The sequence below is a fragment of the Pongo abelii genome, chromosome 6 (genome assembly GCF_028885655.2).
Source record: "Pongo abelii isolate AG06213 chromosome 6, NHGRI_mPonAbe1-v2.0_pri, whole genome shotgun sequence".
NCBI lineage: Eukaryota > Metazoa > Chordata > Mammalia > Primates > Hominidae > Pongo > Pongo abelii.
Genome location: NC_071991.2, coordinates 10,921,449 through 10,936,850, shown reverse-complemented (window position 1 = coordinate 10,936,850; position 15,402 = coordinate 10,921,449). Strand labels below are relative to the sequence as shown.

The window sequence follows — 15,402 nt, the reverse complement described above, 5'->3', positions numbered from 1 at the left end:
GGAGGGGTGGGTTCTGAATGCTGGGCACAGGGGGGTGGAGACGTCACTCCTGGTCCTCTGCTGCCCCTGCCCTCCAGGTTGGCACGGGGTTCTTTGTCCACCCCGCAGCCCAGAGCCCACACCCTTCCTTCCTCCCTTTCCTGAAGCCACGTCCTTGAGAGTGCCGGGCAGCTCGGAGACATGGGGCTTTTCCATGGTCCCAGAGTCCTGGGAGAAGGCAGTGACCTCAGCATGGGCGGGCAGAACTGCGGGGCCAGGCCGGGCTTCAGGCCTGCGTTCTCCTCTGACCCACTCAGCTGCCTCTGTGGAGTTTTCCACAGCAGGCCCCCTTGGCTTCCTCCTCCCCTCCCTTTGTCTTCCTGTGGCCTCCCCTTCCTCCTACCCCCTCCTCTGGGGAGGGGAGCCCAGTGGGGGAAGGAATGCTGCATCTGGCACGGAGGAGGCGGGGGTCCCGGGAGAGGTCAGAGCCCAGGGTGCCCCAGCTCTCGCCTGTGGGCTGGAAGGTCAGGACTCAGCCCCACCTGGCCAGCTTCGCCCCCTCGTGCCAGGCTCGGCATGGGCCTGTTTTGCTTCACTGCATACCTCTCGTTCCATAGCCCAGGCCAGCACAGGAGTAGGGAGGAGACACCTGAGGGGAGGCCGGAGAAGCCCAGCAGGGCCATGGGGCCAGGGAGGTGCGCAGCCAGCACTGATGGCCCCCAGGGACAGAGCCCTAGGGAGCCGGAGCAGGAGATGAGAGTGTCCGCCCTGGGACAGGTGCTCTGCACTGGCTCAGGATGGGGACCAGAAGCTGCTAATCCATCATCATTAACGAATAGAGTGGGTGACAGTCCCTGATAACTGGGAACAGGTTGCAGAGCTTAGCCACAGGATCACGCTCCAGGCTGCTGGCAGCAGGACCAGGCTCGATGCTGAGTCAAAGATCAACTTAGGAGGAAATTCGAGTTTTGGGTGAGAGCGACTCCCTGGTGGGCTCACTCAGCCCTGTGACACTTACATCCAAGACAGTTCCCGGTGCCAGGCGCTGGTTATGTGCGGGGGGCTTGACTCCCTGGTCCCAGCGAGGTCTCAGTGTGTTGCCCAGGCTGGTCTTGAACTCCTGAGTTCAAGCAATCCTCTCAGCCCAGCCTCTCAAAGTGCTAGGATTACAGGCGACAGCCACTGCGCCCGGCCCCTGGTCCCAGTTCTCACCACAGCCCCTGCAGTAAGCAGTTGGGTCTGTCACCGACAGAGCAGAAGCTCAGGGGACTAAAACTCCCTGCCTGAGTTCCGTGGTGAATGGATGGTGGGGCCGAGTTCCAGTCCAGGCTGGATGGAGCCCAGAGCTGTGGGTCTCCCAGCCTCCTGTCCCCTCACTCCAGCTTGATCTTCCTTAAGAGACTCACATGCCCCAGCCCCTCGGTCTGAGTGTCTTAGATTGTTCTCATGGTCCCTCCATCCTTCTCCACTGAAGGCTGCTGTTCATTCTCTCTCTGTCTGTCCCTTATTGCTCTCACGTCTGTCTCTGTCATCTTTTCACTCCTTGTCCCTCTTACTCCGTTTTTTGGCCCCCAATGAAAGCCGAGTCAGAGACAGACGCTTCCCCTCAGTTCCCAGTGCCTCCCTTGGGGGCCCCTCCTTGGCTGTATCCGTCAGTGGCTCCAGGGTAAGTCTGACCCCCCACCCTTGTGGGGCGGGGAGCCCGGGGCAGCCCAGAGGCTGGGGGGAGGGGGTGGACTTTTGGCCCGTTTCGGTTATTCCCTCCATCTCGTCAACAGCTGCCACGCGCAGGCTTAGCTCATTTCTCTGACCTGCCAGGAAGCAGAGAGACCCACAGAGCGGGAGGGAGGCAGAAACCTGGAGGCAGAAAGTGGAGACGGACCTGAGCCCGAGGAAGAGGCAGGCAGAGGCTGAGGCAGATTCCACCCCAGCCTGCCCGGACAACCCTCCTTAGCCGCAACCCCTTCCAGTTCCCTAGGGGTTCTGCCCCTCCCCCTCTCTGGGGCACCAGGCCCCCAGGGCCCTGCATCCCACCATGTCGATGGCTGTGGAAACCTTTGGCTTCTTCATGGCAGCCGTGGGGCTGCTGATGCTGGGGGTGACTCTGCCAAACAGCTACTGGCGAGTGTCCACCGTGCACGGGAACGTCATCACCACCAACACCATCTTCGAGAACCTCTGGTTTAGCTGTGCCACCGACTCCCTGGGCGTCTACAACTGCTGGGAGTTCCCGTCCATGCTGGCCCTCTCTGGTATGGGGTGGGGAGCGCTCCAGGGGGAGAGGGCGGCGGGGAAGCTGCAGAGACCCCAGGGGAGGGCGGGTACTGCCGTGAGGATGCAGGGAGCCCTGAATTAAGCTCTGGGGTTTCTGGGTTCCTGCAGCCAGGAGTGCTGGGGGTGGCCCCTGCCTAGAACTGGAGTGAAGACCTTGCCACACGTGGCCCCCTGCGCTAGTGTGGCGCTTTTAGCTGTTACAGGTGCAGGCACCAGAATCAGACCCCCTTTCCCAGCCCTGTGCTGTGGGCAAATGATGAAACCAGCTTCATCTCCCACCTGTAGGGTTAGGGCTAGAGTCTCAGTTCACAGGTGACTGAGAAAGTGCAGAATGTTAGCGTGATGTTAACACACATAGGCACTCAGTACGGTTGAGCATGTTTTGGGGGTGGGATTGCTGGGGTGGGCAGGGGGAGGAGGCCCCATCTTGGATTCTTAGAGGTTGATCAACTTCCAGGCTCCACAGACTCCCCAGCCTCACTGTTGGGGGGACACTGGTCTCCTTGTCCGGCTGATGTCTAAAGGGCCCCCGTGAAGGGAGGCGTCTTGCAAGTTGCAGGTTGAACGTCTGCTGTAAGGAGGCGGTGTGTGTGCAGGTGTGTAGGGCTTCCAGGATAGTGTCTTTCTGGGGTCTTAGAGGGCTGGAGCCAACAGCTCTTTGGGCCCAGGGCATTTCTTTCTGTGGCTGCAGCACCTTCCCGCTCCCTGCTCCCCACTAGGATGAGGCCGCCCCATTGTTTCTCCGGGGCAGTCTCCCTTCCGTCTGCCCTATGCCAGAGACTGAGTGCTGGCAACTGTGAACTGCGTGTGATGCTGCTGCATACCCTCCTGGGAACTTCGGGGCCAATCACTCACCAGGCACCGTGTGGCAGGGAAGGAGCTGAGGGCGACACTGGGTGTGAAGCGGGCCTTGAGAGCTCACCCCTGGGGATGTCAGAGCTGCTCTGAGCAGTTAGTTTGGGGGCCTGGGTGGGTCTCCTGTGCCCCCACTACTCTCAGCCCCTCCTGAGGCAGCGGCAGAGGCTTCCTGTTTTCATTCATCTCTCCAGGACTGACTGTATGCAGGGCCGGCCCCCCCCCCCACCCACAAAAAAAAAAAAAACAACCCTATAAAAGCTGAGTACAACTTGGGCCAGAATCCCAGAGTGTCCAGAAGGGACACTGGAGGCAGCCCCTACACCCACTTCCCAGACACATCATGCTGTGAGGAGGGGGCTCTGCTGTGAGCCTGCACACCTGAGAGGGGCACCCCTGGCAACTGCATGAAAGACGGTGCCAGAGTCCCCAGGGCACGGGGGTAGAGGGTGGCCAGGTTCCGGGCCTTGGGCTAGGTGCTTCTGCCTACATTTTTCCACAGTGGGGAAGTAGGGGGAAACTTTTACAGAAGCTGAAAAGCCTTGGCAAGGTGCAGCACCCCACCCTGAGTCACACAGGCCGGAGAGGGGAGCCGGCATTCAGACTCCACGGCTGGGGTGGTCCTGGGAGAGGGACCTGACTGCGTCTCCCAACCGTGCACCCCAACCCCTGGCCACGCAGCCCATGTGCCCCTGGGCTGTTCCGTAATCTCTCCATTGACTGCCAGAGCCACCTGGGGACTCAGACTCGTGTCAGCCCCAGAGGGAGTGGCCAGGAGGAAGAAAGTGCTCCCAGAGAACTTTGCCCCTCCTGCCTACCCCCCAACTCTGCACTCTGCATCTCCTGGCAGGGACCCAGCCTTTCCCTTCAGCACCAACGGTTATGCCGCACCCGGGAAAGGGGTGCAAGGTCCTTGGAATGCTTGGCAACTATCAAAGACAGAGAAGGGAGGAGAAGGGGGAAGCAAGAGGGAGCCCACAGCCTCCTTCAGCTCTGAGAAAAGGGAAACTGAGGCACTGAAAGACTGAGCTAGACTGACCTGGATCGGTCCTGGGCCCAGGATTCCACCTAGGTCAGAAACTCCACCGGGTGTGGTGGTCCACGCCTGTAGCCTGAGCTACTCAGGAGGCTGAGGCAGGAGGATCGCCTGCACCCAGGAGTTCAATCAAGGCTGCAGTGGTGAGCTGTGGTGGCGCCACTGTCCTCTGGCCTGGGCGACAAAGCAAGACCCTGTCTCTAAAACTGCCCTAGACCCTCTGCTGTACAGCACTGCTGCCCCCTACCTGTTACTCCAGGAAGAAACCAAGGTCAAAATGTCCAGCACTGGGCTAGGACAGTGAAGGACCTGGAGTGGAATCAGATGTGGGGAAGGCGACAGCGATGCTTAGCTGTGGTTTCTGTATACCCAGCAACGCGAGAGCAACCTGATAGGGCAGTTGTTCTCAGCCGGGTGACTTTGCACAATGATTGTCACAGCTTGTGGGGAGGGGGTTGCTACTGGCACCCCGTGGGTAGAGGTCAGGGAGGCTTGTGAACATCCCACCGTGCACAGGACGGCCCCCAGAATAGAGTTACCCAGCTCAGGTGTCGAGTGCCCAGGAGAAAGCCTGTAATCCAGGCACAAGCAAAGCGTGCCAGGTGCATGGGAGGGGCCCAGATGCCTAAGGAGGGAGGAGTGACTGCAACTGGGTAGGCTGGAGGAGCCCAGGGGAAGGAGAGGACATGGGGACTGTTAGGTACAAGAGAGCAAGAAGGTGAGGGGGGCCTGGCACAGTGGCTCATGCCTGTAACCCCAGCACTTCGGGAGGCCGAGGCAAGCAGATCACTTGGGGTCAGAAGTTTGAGACCAGCCTGGACAACATGGTGAAACCCTGTCTCTACTAAAAATACAAAAATTAGCCGGGCGTGGTGGCGCGTGTCTGTAATCCCAGCTACTGGGGAGGCTGAGGCAGGAGAATCACTTGAACCCGGGATGGTGAGGGGCTCTCAGGCTGGCTCCGTCGTAGAGGGGAGATGGGGGGAAAGGCTGACAACTGTGCCCACCCCCAGGGTATATTCAGGCCTGCCGGGCACTCATGATCACCGCCATCCTCCTGGGCTTCCTCGGCCTCTTGCTAGGCATAGCGGGCCTGCGCTGCACCAACATTGGGGGCCTGGAGCTCTCCAGGAAAGCCAAGCTGGCGGCCACCGCAGGGGCCCTCCACATTCTGGCCGGTAACTGGGGGAAGGTGATGGGGCGGGGATCTGCATGGCGGTGGGGGCCGGGGGTCCCTCTCAGCCGCAGACTTCAGGCTACTTTGTCCTTATCTAATCTCTCCAATTCCCACTCCTCATGCTCGCCTCCCCTACCCTGCTGCATGGACACCTGCTCACCCCTGCCTCATCTGTACTCCCCAGATCTCCTGGCTGCAAGTCAGCCCAGCTGCAGTGTTTCTTGAGCTCCCAGTAGGGGCCGGCCACGGCCAGGTGTGGGAGGGACTTCGAAGATAAGAGTGAGCGGCCGCCTCCGGGAGCTTACATCCTGGCTGGGGAGCAGAGTTAGGGTACACACTATGGCGCACACACACAGTGCACGACCACAATGCCATACCACGGGGCATGGTGGCTCATGCCTGTAATCCCAGCACTTTGAAAGGCCGAGGCAGGGTGGGGTGCAGTGGCTCACGCCTGTAATCCCAGCACTTTGGGAGGCTGAGGTGGGTGGATTACCTGAGGTCAGGAGTTCAAAACGAGCCTGGCCAACATGGTGAAACCCTGTCTCTACTAAAAATACAAAAAAAAAAAAAAAAAAAAAAAATTTGCCAGGTGTGGTGGCAGGCACCTGTAGTCCCACTGACTTGGAGGCTGAGGCAGGAGAATCACCTGAACCTGGGAGGCAGAGGTTGCAATAAGCCAAGATCGTGCCACTGCATTCCAGCCTGGGTGAAAGAGTGAGACTGTCAAAAAAAAAATGGCCAAGGCAGGAGAACTGGCTTGAGCCCACGAGTTCCAGACTAGCCTGGTCAGCATAGTGAGAACTCGTCTCAGCAAAAAACAAAAACAATGCCATCTGGCCATTGCTTTTCAATTTGCAGAACATTTCTGCACCCATTGCCTCGCAATAAGCCTTCGAGGTAGGGTGGGTATTGCTTGTTTTCCAGAGGCAAAACAGGCCCAAAAAGGTCAGGTGGCTTGCAAGAGGACAAGCCCCAGTGCGTAGGGTGGTGCTAGCCCCGGGGTGTGCCTGGCTTCAGGAAAGGACCACCCTGGACTCCCAGGGCCCAGCTGGGTTTTCAAGGTTTCAAGGGTGGGCGGGATTTGGATGGGGCTCCATCTGGGTGAGGAGATGATGGGATGAAGGCCCTAGAGGTGGGCGTGAACTAGGTAGGTCTGGGACCAAAGAGAGAAGAGGCAGGAGGAGGTCGAGGTAGTGGGAGATGAGCTGGGTGGGCTGGAGTTGGGGCCTAAGGGCTACCCTGAGAAGTTGACCCCAGGAAGGAGTAAGGCTTATAAACTGGGGTGGGGAGAAATGAATTGAGTTAAATTGCTGCTCTTGGACTGGGTGCCCCCGTCCTACTCTCGGCAGCCCCGGCCTTCCTCTCCCCTAAGCCCCCTCCCCCACTATCCCTCCCCCTGGACTGGGTCGTCCTCCGGTCCCCAGGTATCTGCGGGATGGTGGCCATCTCCTGGTACGCCTTCAACATCACCCGGGACTTCTTCGACCCCTTGTACCCCGGAACCAAGTGAGTGAGGGAACCCCCCCGCCCGCCCTCGGGGCAGCGGGTGGGACTCAGCCCTGCCCCCCGGTTGGCGCCTCACTGGTCCCCCGCCCCCGCGCCGCCCTTGTGCGCAGGTATGAGCTGGGCCCCGCCCTCTACCTGGGCTGGAGCGCCTCCCTGATCTCCATCCTGGGTGGCCTCTGCCTCTGCTCCACCTGCTGCTGCGGCTCTGACGAGGACCCAGCCGCCAGGTGAGCAGGGAGAGGCGCAGGCTGGGGCCGGGCGGGATTGGAGAGAGGAGGGCTGCGCCCCCGCTCTGACCCTGGCCCCTCCCCGCAGCGCCCGGCGGCCCTACCAGGCTCCAGTGTCCGTGATGCCCGTCGCCACCTCGGACCAAGAAGGCGACAGCAGCTTTGGCAAATACGGCAGAAACGCCTACGTGTAGCAGCTCTGGCCCATGGGCTCCACTGTCCTCCCACTGCCCCAAGGAGAGGGGTCCTGGCCGGGGCCCATTTCTCTACGGTAACCTCAGGGACCGGCCACGCCCCGCTCCCGGAGCCCCGCCCCGGCCACGCCCCCGTGTCTTGCACTCCCATGGCCCCTCCAGGCCAAGAACTGCTCTTGGGAAGTCGCATATCCCCCCCTGAGGCTGGATCCCTCATCTTCTGACCCTGGGTTCTGGGCTGTGAAGGGGACGGTGTCCCCGCATGTTTGTATTGTATATAAATACATTCATTCATTAATAAATGTATATTGTGACCGTTCAGGGCTTGAAGGTGTCAGAAGCGGCCGGCCAAGCAAGGGGTGAGGGGTGGTGCCAGGGGTTGGTTCAGGTCTGGGACCCCAGACTGTCACCCTGTCCACCACTTTGGGGCTGTGTTGTACAGCAAAATAGAAGAGGGGTTGCAAGTGATTTCGCCAGTGGCACATAATTGCTGATAAGAGTCACCAAGAAGCAGATCCCGGAAGTCCCCGCTCCAGGAAACTGGAAATAGCAGAGATGGCCCCTGGCCAGCCTGAGATCCCAAGCTGCTCCTTTCACTCTCCGCGGCCAGTCTAGAGCAGAGCTGCGTGCCCTGGGCCTGAGCATGGATGGTTATCAGGAGTGATAAGCCTTTTGAAATTCTGTTTAACATTAACTTGGGAATGATGCAGAGACTTTCTCCGGGGAAGGTACAGTACCTTCCAGAAGAACCTCTGGAGGTCTGTCGGTGGGTGTGTGTGCACCTCGGTGGTGTTGGGCTCAGACACGGTTCTGGGTTGTGGGTGGGTTTGCTGCAGGCCCAGTGGGTGCTGAGCACAGAGCTGCACCCGCTTAAGATGAGACAGTGAGGCCAGGTGTGGTGGCTCATGCCTATAATCCCAGCACTTTGGGACGCTGAGGCAGGGGAGGTGGCGGGGGAGGATCACTTAAGGTCAGGAGTTCAAGACCACCCTGGCCAACATGGTGAAACCCCTTCTCTACTAAAAAAAAAAAATACAAAAATTAGCCGGGCATGGTGGTGCATGCCTGTAGTCCCAGCTACTCAGGAGGCCAAGGCGAGAGGGTTGCTTGACCCCAGGAGTTGGAGGCTACAGTGAGCTGTGATTTAACCACTGCACTCCAGCCTGGGCGACAGAGGGAGATCCTGTCTCAAAAAAAAAAAAAAGAAAAAGAGAAAACAAAAGGACAATGAGGCCGCTAGGAAGAAGCCTGGTATCCAAGCAAAGTGGGCAAAGGAGCCCTATCCCAGCACTATCCTCTGCAGTGCGAACAAGTGGCCAGTCCCTTGGGGAGCCTTGGATTCTGACCGCAGCCCCCTCCCCTTTCTCCTTCATCTCATTCATTTGCCCTCACCAACCCTCCCCTGGAATGGAGAGATCTGCATCGGCATTCCACCCGTGCCTCTCCCCTGCGCTTCAGAAGTACATGTATGTTCCTACCACGTGGGCTCCAGACACATCGAATTCATCACTTTCCGCAGAGCTGCAGTCCCCATCACCCCTGTCACCAGCATGGCGGACATCTCTGTCTGCAGATGGACAACCTCTCCCTCCCCTTTGCTCCACCACTTCCTCTCCTCCGTTAGTTGCCAAATCCTCCAGACTCTCCCTCTGTGGTGTTTTTCACACCCATCTACTTCTCTCCCTTCGCCACTGCCTGGTCCTGGGGCAGGCCCTCATCCTCTCCTGCCCCCCCACTACAGGGTTCCCCCAACTAGGCGTCTCAAGCACAGTCTTCCTAATGCACTCCTGGTGAACCACCGACTGCCCTGCCTTGGCAGCTCCTGGCCCCGCCAGAAGAAAGCCCCAGACAGTTATGAACTTGACACACCGCCTAGGCCTGGCCCACCTCTCCATCCCCATTGCTTCCTTTCCTCTGGATAAACCGTGCTCCACCATCGCACCAGGCTGCTTCCTGGGCCCTGGACACACCTTCACATTGGGGCTGGGATCCTTGGGATCCTTTTGGCTGGGCTCCAGCCAGAAACACTGGTGTTTTTTTGTTTTGTTTTGTTTTGAGACAGTCTTGCTCTGTCACCCAGGCTGGAGTGCAGCGGTGCGATGTTGGCTCACTGCAACCTCGGCCTCCCAGGTTCAAGCGATTCTCCTGCCTCAGCCTCCTGAGTAGCTGGGATTACAGGCGTGCGCCACCATGCCCAGCTAATTTTTTTGTATTTTTAGTAGAGACCGGGTTTCACCATGTTGGCCAGGCTGGTCTCGAACTCCTGACCTCAGGTAATCCGCCTGCCTCAGCCTCCCAAAGTGCTGGAATTACAAGTATGAGCCACTGCGCCCGGCCAGAAGCCCTGGTACCTTTTGAGCTGCTCCCTACATAAAGGGTCCTGTGGCCAACAAGTCTGTGCCCATCTGCAATCCTCTCCTTCTACACCGTCTTCTGTCTTTTACAGGACAGGCTCAGTAAAAGTGTCTTTTACAGGCCAGGTTGAGTGGATCATGCCTATAATCCCAGTACTTTGGGAGCCCAAGGCGGGAGAATCCCTTAAGCCCAGGAATTCAAGACCAACGTGGGCAACGTAGCGAGACCCCATCTCTACTAAAAAAAAATAAAAATTAGGGCCAGGCGCGGTGGCTCACACCTGTAATCCCAGCACTTTGGGAAGCTAAGGTGGGCAGATCACCTGAGGTCAGGAGTTCAAGAGCAGCCTGGCCAACATGACAAAACCCCAACTCTACTAAAAATACAAAAATTAGCCAGGAGTGGTGGCACACACTTATAATCCCAGCTACTCGGGAGGCTGAGGCAGGAAAATCGCTTGAACTTGGAAAATGGAGATTGCAGTGAGCTGAGATTGTGCCACTGCACTCCAGCCTGGGCGACAGAGCAAGACGCCATCTCGAAAAACAATCAAACAAAAAGTGTCTTACAATCCTGAAAGGCCACGAGAGTGCTCCCTACAGTGAAGGAAGACAAAAGTCAATTACAACTGCTGACACCTCCAGGCGCTTCCAAAAGTCTCCGGTGTGCCACCCCCACATGTCTACCTCCTTTTCCCAACACCAGCCTGCCTCTTCTCACTCCTTCACCCTTTAGGAAAAATAACCTGTGCCCAGTTTTACAACTGAGCATTTAAGTATGTGCCTTAATATGGTCACCAGGTTGAGTTTTGATTTCTTCCCAGGTGGTCACGTGACTACAAAGGGTTATGGAGACATTTGCCCTTTTTCAGAACACATACTGAGCTGCTTCCCTGCTAGAAGCTGGCATGGGCCTGTGCCCTCAAAGAACCCACAGCCTAGGAGCAAACACAAATGTAAACCACTGGCCAGGCGCAGTGGCTCACGCCTGTAATCCCAGCACTTTGGCAGGCCGGGGTTGGCGGATCACCTGAGGTCAGGAGTTCGAGACCAGCCTGGCCAACATAATGAAACTCCATCTCCAATAAAAATACAAAATTAGCTGGGCGAGGTGGCAGGCGCCTGTTATCCCAGCTACTCAGGAGGCTGGGGCAGGAGAATCGCTTGAACAACCAGGGAGGCAGAGGTTGCAGTGGCTGAGATCGTGCCACTGCACTCCAGCTTGGGTGACAGAGCGAGACTCTGTCTCAAAAAAATTAAAAGAAAAAATAAAAAACATCCGAAAACTAGCAGGGCATGGTGGCAGGCACCTGTAATTCTAACTACTTAGGAGGCTGAGGCACAAGAATCACTTGAACCTGGGAGGTTCAGTGAGCCGAGATCACGCCACTGCACTCCAGCATGAGCAACAGAGTGACACTCTGTCTTAAAAAAAGAAATGTAAATGTAAACTGCTGGCTACCTGACAATTGGGCCAGGTGCGGGGGTTAGTCCCCAGGGAGCTGGCTGTGAAAAACTCAATAACATGCTTTAGGTCTTGGCAGTATCATCAAGCGCTCTCATTTGCTGTGTACTCACTAGAAGCCAGGCCTTGGGCTAGGTGTATTGAATTCTTGCAATAGCTGCAGCATGGCTCCAACAGAATCGGAGAGGTGAAGTGACCTGTCCAAGCTACACCACTAGTTAGTACTCAGACCAGGATTTCTCCAAGACTGAAGACACAACTGCCCTGCTTCCCAGAATTCTTGGCTCTCCTAATTCACATCAATTAAAATCAAGATCTTTTTTTTTTTTTTTTTGAGACAGGGTCTTGCTCTGTTGCCCAGGTTGGACTGCAGTAAAGTGATTGCTGCCCACCACAGCCTCAACCTCCCAGGCCCAAGCCATCCTTCCCTGAGTAGCTGGGACTATAGGCATGTACCACCATACCTGGCTAATTTTTAATTTTTTTTTTTTTTTTTGAGACGGAGTCTTGCTCTGTCACCCAGGCTGGAGTGCAGTGGCCCAGGCTGGAGCACAGTGGTGCAGTCTCGGCTCACTGCAAGCTCGGCCTCCTGGGTTCACGCCATTCTCCTGCCTCAGCCTCCCGAGTAGCTGGGGACTACAGGCGCCCGCCACCAGGCCAGCTAATTTTTTGTATTTTTAGTAGAGACGGGGTTTCACCGTGTTAGCCAGGATGGTCTCGATCTCCTGACCTCGTGATCTGTCTGCCTCGGCCTCCCAAAGTGCTGGGATTACAGGCATGAGCCACTGTGCCCGGCCAATTTTAAAATTTTTTGTAGAGACGGGGTCTCCCTGTGTTGCCAAAGCTGGTCTCGATCTACTAGGATCAAGAGACCCTCCTGCCTCAGCCTCCCAAAGCGTTGGGATTACAGGCCTGAGCCACAGCACCCAGCCTCATTGAAGTTTTTAGGAGTAACCACCCGTGTCCAGACTTCCAAATCCTGGCGCCAACCTCTTCCTCCTCTGTGCTCCCAGGAAAGGGGGGTGCTGCCCTTATCACATGACACTAGGTTTACCTTCTAGAACCTTATAGCAGAGTATACATTTCCCAAAGACCAGGTGTCTCCCAAGATAGGAAAAAATCTCCCTAGCACGAAGGAAGCTGGCAAAATTGTTTCAGGCTGTCCTTGGGGAATTATGGTTTTCTTTCTTTTTTCTTTTTTTTTTTGAGACTGAGTCTTGCTCTGTCACCCAGGCTGGAGTGCAGTTGCGCGATCTTGGCTCACTGCAACCTCTGCCTCCTGGGTTCCAGCGATTCTCCTGCCTCAGCCTCCCAAACAGCTGGGATTACAAGCATGTGCCACCACACCTGGCTAATTTTTGTAATTTTAGTATAGACTGGGTTTCACCATGTTGGCCAGGCTGGTCTCGAACTCCTGACCTCAAGTGATCCGCCTGCTTCGGGCTCCCAAAGTGTTGGGATTACAGGCGTGAGCCACCTGCCCTGCCGAATTATGGTTTTTCAATGGGGGTCCAAAGACCCTGGACTCAGCTTCCTAGAGAATGTCATGGATGGCATCAGAGAGCAACCAGAGGCCCTCGGGGTCCAGCCCTGTCCTCTCAAGGTCATTTTGGAAGGCGGAGTACGTCACTGGGGAGAGAAATCTTACATTGAACAGAACCAGTGTGCCTCTTTTTATAACCACAAAATATGAAACAGTCAGCTAAGTTAGGAAAGAATCCAAAGAGATTGTGCCGACAGTGCAAGCTGGACGGGAATCCCGGCCTAGGATGCCACGGAGAAGCACAGATGGTGTTGTTCAGCCCCGAAATAGTCTTTTCTTTTCTTTTTGGAGACGGAGTCTCACTCTGTTGCCCAGGCTGGAATGCAATGGCGCAATCTCAGCTCACTGCAACCTCTGCCTCCCGGGTTCAAGCGATTCTCCTGCCTCAGCCTCCTGAGTAGCTGGGATTACAGGCACATGCCACCATGCCTGGCTAATTTTGTTTTTTTGTTTGTTTTTTCTTTTGAGATGGAGTCTTAGTCTGTTGCCCAGGCTGGAGTGCAATGGCGAGATCTCAGCTCACTGAAACCTCCACCTCCCAGGTTCAAGGGATTCTCTTGCCTCAGCCTCCCAAGTAGCTGGGATTACAGGTGCCCACCACCACACCCGGCTAATTTTTATACTTTCAATAGAGATGGGGTTTCACCATGTTGGCCAGGCTGGTCTCAAACTCCTGACCTCAGGTGATCCACCTGCCTTGGCCTCCCAAAGTGTTAGGATTACAGGCATAAGCCACTGCACCCGGCCTTTTTTTTTTTTTTCTTAGCGGGGGTCTCATTCTGTTGCCCAGGCTGGAGTGCAGTGGCATGATCTCGGCTCACTGCAACCTCTGCCTCCCAGGTTCAAGCGATTCTGCTGCCTCAGCCTCCAGAGTAGCTGGGATTACACGCGCACGCCACCATGCCCAGCTAATTTTTGTATTTTTAGTAGAGACAGGGTTTCACCATGTTGGCCAGGCTGATCTCAAACTCCTGACCTCAAGTGATCTGCCCACCTCAGCCTCCCAAAGTGCTGGGATTACAGGTGTGAGCCACCTTGCCTGGCCATAACACTCCACTTTTTAATGGGAGGACAAAGAATTTTGAGCCATCTTGAAAAACCACCTCACCTGGATTGTCTCTGAATCCTGACATCAGCCTCCTAACATGAAGCTGACACCAAAACCAGTACCGCCTGCCCAGCTGCAAGTCTTCAGAGAAAGGGAGGCAGGTCTTCAAGAAAACCCTGGGGAATACTTGAGCCAACCCCCAGGAAAGTACCCAAAAGTGAAGGCCTAAGATGGTGACTGGCCAGGCACGGTGGCTCTCATCTGTAATCCCACCACTTTGGAGGCCAAGGCGGGTGGATCATCTGAGGTCAGAAGTTCGAAACCAGCCTGGCCAACAAGGTAAAACCCCATCTCTACAAAAAATACAAAAATTAGCTGGGCATAGTGGTGGGCGCCTGTAATCCCAGCTACTCAGAAGGCTGAGGCATGAGGGTCACTTGAACCCGGGAGGTGGAGGTTGCAGTGAGCTGAGATGGCGCCACTGCACTCCAGCCTGGGCGACAGAGCGAGACTCCATCTCAGAAAAAAAAAAAATGGTGCCTAACGTTGACTTTGCTGGATCTCTCTAATATCTTAATGAGGCCATCTGTTCAACCAATACTTACTAAGCACTTGCTTTGCTATGAGGTTAACAGGGTTCTGGGCCTTAATATAGCAACCAAAAGGACCTTACGAGATTACCGCTTGCAATTCATTTAGACAAGGTATGGGTATAAGAAGTTCACAGGAGTCACAGCACCCAGGGCCACCCAGACCAAGGGCCTCTAATCCAGGGGTGTCCACTCTTTTGGCTTCTCTGGGCCACATTGGAAGAAGAATTGTCTTAGGAGACACATAAAATTCACTAACATTAACGATAGCTGATGAGCTAAAAGAAAAAAAAAATCGCAAAAGAATCTCACAATGTTTTAAGAAAGTTTATGAATTTGTGTTGGGCTGCATTCAAAGTCATCCTGGGCCACATGCGGGCTGCAGGTTGGACAAATTTGCTCTATACCATGAATTCCCCCATGTTTCCCAGAAACTTCTGGGTTTTCCGTACTGCTAATAACTTCAGACACTGCAGCCCCTGGCAACAGGGGCTTCCTAAGGACAACTGCTCCCTCAGTCTGGCAGCACCAAGGACAAGGACCACTCCCCTTTGCCTAAGTACCTTGAGAGGAAGACAGGCCTAGCTCCCTCAGCGGTTCCATTCTGCACATGTTCCACAGTCCTCCCGCCACCTCCCTGTCACCATCCCTGGAACCTAGCTATACTTTGAAAATACACCAACTGGAGAAATAAAAAGGAAAAACATGGGCAGGCGCAGTGGCCCACGCCTATAATGCCAGCACTTTGGTAGGCCGAGGCAGGTGGATCACCTGAGGTTGGGAGCTCGAGACCAGCCTGGCCAACCCATCAAAACCCCAACTCTACTAAAAACATAAAAAAATTAGTTGGGCGTGGTGGCAGGCACCTGTAATCCCAGTTACTTGGGAGGCTGAAGCAGGAGAATCCCTTGAACCTGGGAGGCGGAGGTTGCAGTGAGCCGAGACTGCACCACTGCACTCCAGCCTGGGTTACAGTACAAGACCCTGTCTCTAATAAATAAATAAAATAGTTTAAACAACTAAATCAATAACCAAAAAGACTTAAAGAAGCAGCCAAGGAGGGCAGGGGCTCGGGGGTGGCAGGAGAATAGGACAGAATCTCTCGCAATCAGGGACACGGAGGGGCGGACAGTGGCAGGGGTGAGTGGGAG

At 55.8% G+C, this 15,402-nt stretch overlaps 1 protein-coding gene across 3 annotated transcripts; it reads left to right on the top strand.

The window, feature by feature from the left end:
• The first annotated feature begins 66 nt into the window (after positions 1–66).
• Positions 67–7,571, top strand: CLDN15 (claudin 15). 3 transcript variants are annotated; one of them, XM_063725935.1, is made up of 6 exons: positions 67–1,645; positions 2,095–2,231; positions 5,158–5,322; positions 6,749–6,830; positions 6,941–7,057; positions 7,146–7,571. In XM_063725935.1, the coding sequence occupies exons 1-6, from the start codon at positions 1,554–1,556 to the stop codon at positions 7,249–7,251; spliced, it is 699 nt and encodes a 232-aa protein (XP_063582005.1). In that variant the 5' UTR covers positions 67–1,553; the 3' UTR covers positions 7,252–7,571. The 3 variants fall into 3 exon arrangements, with proteins under 3 accessions (XP_063582005.1, XP_054416300.1, XP_063582006.1); XM_054560325.2 differs by having other exon boundaries at positions 1,798–2,231; positions 7,146–7,564; XM_063725936.1 differs by lacking the exon at positions 6,941–7,057 and having other exon boundaries at positions 7,146–7,570.
• Positions 7,572–15,402: the final 7,831 nt, after the last annotated feature.